General features: G+C 39.8%; 1 protein-coding gene across 1 annotated transcript; it reads left to right on the forward strand.

Annotated features, from left to right (window-relative positions):
• The first annotated feature begins 5,741 nt into the window (after window positions 1-5,741).
• Window positions 5,742-7,257, forward strand: rgs5b (regulator of G protein signaling 5b). Its single transcript, XM_061084714.1, has 5 exons — window positions 5,742-5,872; window positions 6,004-6,099; window positions 6,192-6,253; window positions 6,361-6,524; window positions 6,635-7,257. Exons 1-5 carry the CDS (start codon window positions 5,829-5,831, stop codon window positions 6,809-6,811), a joined length of 543 nt encoding a protein of 180 aa, XP_060940697.1. The 5' UTR covers window positions 5,742-5,828; the 3' UTR covers window positions 6,812-7,257.
• The last annotated feature ends 1,635 nt before the right edge of the window (window positions 7,258-8,892 follow it).

Below are 8,892 nucleotides of genomic sequence, written 5' to 3' on the forward strand. Positions count from 1 at the left end.
TTTTTCACTCTGCTTTATCTTTGGTTGTGTGTTGTTTTTTTTGTGACTTCCTCACCTGAATATTAAACAGTAGCACAACTTCCTGAAAAATCCAAACAAAGCTGATAAATCAACACGTCTCTGCAGTTACGTCACTTGCAAGAGGAAAGCTGTGACTAATTTGCACAATGTTGGCAGAATGGGAGGTGGGGGATTTTTTTATAAAGTTTAAAAGCTATGACATGGAAGTGGCACTAATGTAATGTTCTGACTACTGCTCCGATATAACAGTAGTCAGGTGGCGCTATAGCGATGGCAATGTCCGCCCATGTCTTTAAAACCAATGCGATCAGTCTCAGCTATTTTGTGCTTTAAATATATAAATGCTAACATCTGAAACCATAGACTGTAAATAAAGATGGAAGACATGACTGAGCCCCAGAAGTGAAGCCAAAGTGTCTGTACCACCACCTGGGCGCCGGCTGCAGTATTGGTCATTAACCCCGCCTTCTCCATATTAGCATGGACCAATCTAAAAAGCCGATTGCATTTTTCTCAAAGATTGTTTCTGACATTTTATGTACCAATTATCACACTGATGTTTGTTAAACTGTTTGTTTTTCTCGTAGGCCTTTTTTTTTCTATTAGTTATTTGATGCTATGAAAACCTCATGATTGAGATTGGTTCATGCACATACAGGAGTACTGGATATTTAAACCTTTTGTTTAAAATGAGACCTAATTGGTTGATCAGGCACCGTCACTAAATGCTGCAGTGCAAGATGTAGATTTGCGAATATTAGCATGCTAACATGCTAGATTAAGATGGCAAACATATCTGCTAAAACATCAGTTAGCATTGTCACTGTGAGCTTGTTAGCATTTAGATCAGAGAGTCAGTATTAGAGATCCAGCATGACTGCACACTCTTATTGTAAAGATCCACGTTGACAGTTCATTTCTGAGAAAAACTCGGCCATGATTCCTCCTCTCGAGCGTTGCCGTGCAGGTGGTTCTCTGAACAAATGTGTTTATTCAGATACCTTCAACACGCCTGTCCCACGTGTTCTTCACTTGCCCCCCGAAATACCTCAGAGCTTAAAGGCAGGCAAACATTTACTTAATCTCTTTGCTGTCATGGAAAAAGAGAAGAAAAAAACAAATGCTTTCAGTTGGACATAATATTATAACTAATGTCCTCTTTGTAATCCGACGGTTTACTTGACTTAATTGTATCCTCCTTGCCTTTTAAAGTCCTGCATGTCCTTGTAATACGCATGAAATATTTCTTATGCATAAACTTATAAATCAAACAGTTTTAATGAATAATGCCGCTTGTTTGCTAAATTATACATTTTTAAATGGGTTTTGTATGGTTTACACTTTTTAGGATCCAAGCCAGTTTGTTTGCTTTGTTTCTTGAAAAGAAGGTGTTGACATGTTGCCTAACCTAATGGGTTATGTGACTGAATATAACAAATGCTTTAACAAATATGGAAAAGACACCAATGCCCTCATCTGTCTTGTTTACTGTCGCCTCATTAACCCTCTGTTCACACACTACCCTATCACCAGGCAGCCATATTTCAGAATAAGAGAGGGCACATTGTAGTGACCGTGATTATTTCCCATAAAGCAGCACTCTCTTGCCTGCTGCTGGATCTCTGGCAATGTACCCAATTACCCGTGTGCCGACCAACGTCCCGCTGGTGCATCGCTGGCCACGCTGCAGACATATTTGTTTTGGTGCTAGTGAGGGCAAACTTATTAGCCTCCTGCAGTGTTTTCTTCGGAAAATAAAATTAAACAATTTGCAATTATTCCGAGAAGAAAGGGAAGTTCCAAATGTCTCACCGAGCCTTTACCGCCATGTGCCGTTATAATTAAGCCCTGCAGGTTGTTCTCAATATGATCCCGTCAACATGCAGTCTTTTTTTCTCTCCTCCAAATGCAAACTCATGTAGCTTGATGCCAGATGGGCGAAATGTAACTCATGCATGTATTTATAAAAGCCAGTGTGTCCGAATTAAAAATACATTCAGCTTGAGTAGCCAGCAGGTACAAAAAGTGAGTGAGACACATGTGAGACATGTAACAGAAGCACTGGATACACTGGATACACTGGTTCATCTATTTAATGTGCAAACTAGTTCAAATTGATTTGTCTTCCTCGCTGCTGCATCTCCAGATGTTCGATGGCCAGTTGACATTTGATGATACAGAGATACAGCGGGCTAATCCGAGAGAGAGCAGGTGACTGTTGGCGGAGCATCTTCATTTCGATGCATTAGGTGAGCCACCTGCTCCGCTGGGTGAATATGCAGATTGTGGATTCTCTCTCCGCTGCCAGCTGGTGCCACTCAAACTGTGTTTTCTACAGTAAATACATTATGTGTTTTGTTGTTTCTATTTTGACTTAGAGTTTTGTTGCTCATGAGCTCAAAACATAGACTCTGACCATTGAGCTTCTGCTGCAGCAGAGAGGGAGGAGGAGAGTCAGCAAAAGGAGGAGGAAACAGGGTTGTCCTTGGACGACTGCCACAGAGGTTGGGGTCACGTCGTCTGGGAAATGGACAGACTTTGTGGGAATTCCACGCTGTTGTGTACTTCCCGCATGTGACAGACTCTTGCAGAAAGCAAGGCTCGGAAATCATCTCAACTGGAGTGGGGCAGGAAGCAGACGAAGTCCTCAAGATAATGCATGAATCAAGATAATGACTAATTTGAAATTAAAAAGCATAAAAGCATGCAGCATTAATCAACTTGAATTAAGTAGCTCCCAGTGGTAAAATAAAGATCAAAATGTAATAAGGGTTTGTAGTTTTTAAACCAAGTAAATCAAGATAAATGTGACGAGTCTTTGGCTGGACCCAGAAGATGAAAGAAATGTATCTGAAAACGTACAGCTGATGTATTCCAGAGTTCAGTTAAAGGTAAAAGCGATTAAACATCTCTGTGCAACGTGGAGAGTAAGTGTGATTAAGTTCAGAAATAATTCAAGTCAATAAAACACAGAAACAAATTAAAACAAAACATACACATTAACACAAGGTCAGAAATGGAGCCCAGATGGAGGGCCATCCTTTTACCTCTAATATGTTTGTAGACATATGATGTAAATACACATAACACATTAGTAGTGCAATTAAAGAAGATGTATTATGCTGTATATTACAATGATTGTTTATGAATATTTAACATAATTAAGATTGCATAACATATATTTACAGGAAGATAATAATAATAATAATAATAATAATAATAATAATAATAATAATAATATTAATAATAATAATAACTGTTATTTATATGCAGCTACTGTATATAGGGAACTGGAAAGTGTGGAGACCATAGAAGAACAACAGCTGAAAAACGATGATGCTGTAATATAATTAATGTGATAAATAAGTGTTTAAAAAAAACAAATCTGTAACTACTCTGTGGGAGCTTCCAACACATTGATGCAAAGTGTTGATAGCATTTTCACATTGAAGCCGAAAGTGTTTCACTGTTTGACCTTGACGTTTAAGCTGCAATTGTTATTTCTAGAGTTAACTTTTCTTTGCAAAATGAGGTCAACATAACAAGCCGTGAAGGTAAGAATCTTTGTGATCTTCCTTTTATCAAAACACACATTTGATACAATTTATATTTGTCATTTTTTGTTCAAAAACAGCTGTTTGTGTTTTGTTATATACCGATCAGTCCCTGAACTACTTTTTGGTGCAGTCAAGCCATGAAACCTTGTAAAATGCTTAAAACAACAAATACGTTTTAATTGGCATTATTGCTCACTCAGATTGACCTCTCAAGAAACAGCAAATCACCCATGACATATCAATTTATGATATGTCATGGGCCAGCCTCTTAATTAACCCAGATTTTGGACAGTTTATGACCTAAATGTCGATCATGTTGAAGATTGTTATCACTTTGGGCTGTTATCTATGTAACTATGCCACTGAACACAATAAAGGAGGTGGGAGTTGTTTCTCCAGTTGTTTGTTCGTTCTTATACTGATTTAGTCAATCAGATCCCGACACTACCACCTTAGTTAAATCACCCTGCTCCTCCTCCTCCCCACACGCCACGGCCCATTTTCTAAAAAACGGTTCAATATCTCATTCTGTCGTTGAAAAGAGTTTATGTGATACAGCATCAATTTACCGTATATGTATGAGAGGCATAAACAGGTAGGTCTCTATATTGTGACAGTTGCAACTCAAAAGCTAGAAGTAAGTTTATGGGTTAGTCGGTAAGGCTTCAAAACAGTTGTTTAATATTTAGCTATGAGTCAATTTTATTGACCCTCATTTTGCTTTGTGACAAATAAGTGTTGAATCCCACAAGTACATTTAATTGTTACTTTTTATAGTTTTCGTGTAAATATAGTTGCTTTGCCAATGGAGACTGGAAAACTAGAACATGTTGAATCAAATGTTAACCTTTCCATGGAGGCCCAATTAATGCCTCCTCCTAACCAAAGAAAGCCAAATTACTTCCTTTTCTTCCTCAAAGCTCACCCTGCCACATGCCCCACTTTCCTTCAAGGAAGTTCATTGGCAGAACCAGTGTGTCGGACAAAGCAGCCACTTAGGGCGAGAGTAAGTATTGTTCAGGCTGCCGGCGGAGGCAGCCGGCTCAGAAACTTTATATGAACTCGCTGCCTCTCCATCCGGTTGCCTGATTTTGTCTTTCCTGTGTTTCCCGTGAACCCAATAAGAAATAACCTGTTAGCAGCATTTACTGTTGCACAGCTCTCTGTCTGGCTAAATTTAGATTTTTCTGAGTAACTGAACAATAGTTTTCTCCACCCGGAAGTTGAGACGACAGATATAGCTGTGGATATAATCCGGACAAGAATTTCCCAGACAGAGATTGTCCAAGTGCGTCCTTAAGACCCTATGACACATACAAAAACACTTGTGCTGTTAGTACACTTGTGAGGACCATCTTATGTTCCATCAGGCCTGTGTGGGTTTATTTAATATAACATACATTTATATATATATAAATTAACCATCAGACAATCTTCCTATCCCATTTATCCTGTCGTTTATAAGACTTCATGAAAAGCCTCTGCCAGTTTTATTGGGCCTGATCAGATTCACCTTTATCATTATCATTGGTTCAGTTAGGTGACCTAGTGAAACATGAATAATAGTTTTCAAGGGCATTTGCACTGTATTAGAGTATTTCATTTTGTGCTGCCTCCTATTTCAAGTCTACTGTATGTATTTACGTCATTACATTTTATAACAGCTACAGCCACTGGTTCACTTACAAGTGTTTACACAAACATATATGATCAACTTACAGAGGATGATAACACAATAAAATAGCGTAGTGAGTCGGTAATTTTGGAATTCACTGACAAATAGTCTGTTTAGGCGTTTTTGAGATGAGGGTCAAACTTGGGCTTCTGTTAAAAAGAGGGCTGTCAAAAAGAGGATTTTCTTTCCTTGTGGGAATGCCTGGATCTCCAGGGAAACACACACACTCATTCACATACATTCACACACCTGTGAATGAGCACAAAGACATTTATGCCTGAGGAACTTATTCCAACGAATGTAACCACCGCCTGTGTTATGCAGCAGTGAGGAAGTAGTCTGGAGGAAAATCAGCGTAGAGGCGTCACCTCATCCTCCCACACGTCTTCTCTCATTGGCTGAGAGTCATGATGTCACAGTGTGTGCCATCCTATAAAGAGTGCCTCTCTAACAGATGAAGGCAGACCAGCTGAGAGCTCACTCACTGACGGCAAGGAAGACCTGTAGCTGTAACATACAATACTTAGAAATCCTTTGGAAATATTCAGTCGTGAGCAAGAAGAAAACATCTCATCATGTGCAGAGGACTGGAATCACTGCCCATCACCTGCCTGGAGAGGTGAGATCCACTGAGGTTTTCTTTTTATGGTGAAAAGTGATCAGTTTTGCACTTTTTGAATATGACAGCTGGACTTAATTTACTTTAAATGTGTCATTTTTATAACTTGTTCTCTTTCTGTATCTTTGCAGGGCAAAGGAGCTGAAGGCTTTGTTTGCAAGTTTACTCCAGAAGTCAGATCACAGCATCACTGGCACTGGACAGACAAAGAAATGTGACAAACTGAGGTAAGTCAAACTAAATTACAGCCAGCGAACAGAATAACAGAATACGTCAGAGACTTTTAAAACTTATGCTAATGTTTTTTCTGTTCCTTCAGGTTAAATATCGATGAACCTCTGAAGTGGAAGGAGTCGTTTGAGAAACTGCTCACCTGCCAAAGTAAGCACACATCACGTCACACTCGATGCAGTTTAGGGAGAATTGGATAATTCCAGATGTTTTAAGATGACTCCCAGATGTTAATTTTCTCTTTCTCCTGTTTCCAGATGGACTGTGCCTGTTCAGAGCGTTCCTCGTCAGTGAGTTCAGCGAGGAAAACATCGCCTTCTACTTGGTCTGCGAAGACTACAGGGCCACTAAACCTTCAAAGCTGGCCACTAAAGCGAAGAAAATTTATGATGAATTCATTGGATCTGATGCACCGCGAGAGGTATATATCAAATAGGTCGAAAAGACATATAAGGATTTGCTCTGTTAAGTCTGTTAATTTATCTTATCATGCAGTATAATCACCTCTGTAACTCTTTTCTTCATCTATAGGTAAATCTGGACCATGTGACCAAAGCCATCATCAAGAAGAACACGGAGCATCCCACTCAGTCCTGTTTCGACCTGGCCCAGTCCAAAATCTACACCCTGATGGAGAAGGACTGCTACCCTCGCTTCATCAAGTCCCCCACCTACCTGGAGCTCAGCAGGAAGACCAGGGCCTCTTAAAAAGACTTTCTCCCTCTGATGAACTTTCCTGCGAGCTGCAGACGAGACGTGATCACTCCTCAAAAGGCACACAAGCTTTCTGACACACAACGGAGACTGGAAAAAGTTTCGGATTGGAATGAATTCCTAAATCCGAGGAGTTTCCCCCATCTGGAGTTATTCTGGAGACATGGCGGTGACACACCGGCCGGGGTCCGAGCTGACAGCTACAGGAAGCTGAGGCTGAGACAATAGACTGAGCTGCAGATGTCTGACTCCGAAAAAGAAACATGTGCTGTATATACATGAACAGCAGCCTCAGTGACATGAAGTGCATCAATGCAGAGACTGACAAAAATGAATGTCACACAACTGAAACTACCACTAGGAGAGATGCACATCCTCTCCATAGCATTAATGTTTATTTATTATTTATTTATTGAAAGTTTATATTTATTATGTGAATGTTTGCCGTGCAGCTGGTCAGTGAAACTGATTTTAATTTAAAAAAATGTTTTTATCTGAAGTGCTGTATGTGAAACTTGAATAAAAGAATTTCAGAGACAAAATGCTGCTGTTTCCATGGAAAATGTTAACGTGCATGTGGTCAGTGAGGGCGGGAGAGGGAGGAAGAAGATGGTCACTGTTACAGCTGCAAACTATGTGGCCTCAGTATGTTCCAGTTCACAAGTAGGTGACAGGATGAGTCTGTGGGCCAACAGTCAATGGAAGATATGAATATGTGTGTGTGTGTGTGTGTGTGTGTGTGTGTGTGTTTGTGTGTGTGTGTGTGTGTGTGTGTGTGTGTGTGTGTGTGTGTGTGTGTGTGTGTGTGTGTGTGTGTGTGTGTGTGTGTGTGTGTGTGACACAACACCTATAATTAATCGATTGCTCAAACAAGACAAAAGTCACAAAGGTCATAACACTAGACATAAAGGAATTACTTTTTTTATTTGGTGAACTTTGTAGTTTATCTCAAGTCACCAGGAATACTTTCAAATTAGAAAACATTCTATAGGCATAAGCCTGTTAGCATTCATGCATCTGTCAAACGAGATACACATTTTCTGGTGGGCGCATGCTTTTCACCATTGGATAGAGCATGCTATCTGTTCCCCTTGTTTCTAGTCTTTATGCTAAGCTAACTCCCCTGCTGGCCCTAGCTCAGGGGCGCAGAACTTTTCTCCGTTCCAAAGGTTGATAGGATTTCAGCCAATTTTAAATTTTCATATTTTTCATCCATTCTGCAGCATCAGGCCTCCTTCACTAGTTCATATCCTGAAGTTTCAACCTATTAGCTCGCTCACCATAAATCCTGCAAGGGTAAAATAGTCTCTGTCAGAATGTAATAACGCTCAAGATTTGGCTTTTTCATCACTGTGACCACATGCCTGAAAACTGGAAACTCATTAATTTATCTTTAAAGGACGAGGAATCATTTGTCGACTCAATTGAAAGTGCGACATTTACTTTACTTTTTTTATTCAACCTGACCATTCTGCACTTACTGGCAGGAACCATCTTAAAGGACCTGTTTGTCTGCCAGTTTGTGGTATTTTCTTCAATTATCGGAAAAATGTATTGCTGTCCTGAGAAAAACAGTTTTTCTCAGGTGTAAAGTGCCATATGAGCTGGGTCAAGTCAGCCAGAGCCCCGCGGTTTCCTAACCACTGCTCTATTTCAATATAAATGTAGACACAGGCCAGTTTTATCAATCTTCTTGTCCAACTGTAATATATGTCTAACTAGTCTAACTATATTTAAATAACTGCATTGCAATGACAATGGTATAAACCTCATCTGCCGATGAAGATCAATAATTCAACTCTCAAGTCACTGAAAAGCTTCCGGAGCCTTCAGACGGTTATCTCAGTGTAGAATAAAGAAACAAGGGGAAACAGCCGCATCCCAAACATGAAGTCAAGATTAAAATTCATTATTTTAACGAATTATATGTTATCGATGAGCTTTGGGGGTGCCCTGGATTTTGTTACCATATGCTGGCTGTTTCCTCCTATTTCCACTCTTTATGCTAAGCTAAGCATCGGATAATTGTATCTTAAGTTAAGATGTTCACTTCAGCTGTTTTCAGACATGACCTG

This window comes from Limanda limanda, chromosome 13 (assembly GCF_963576545.1).
Source record: "Limanda limanda chromosome 13, fLimLim1.1, whole genome shotgun sequence".
NCBI lineage: Eukaryota > Metazoa > Chordata > Actinopteri > Pleuronectiformes > Pleuronectidae > Limanda > Limanda limanda.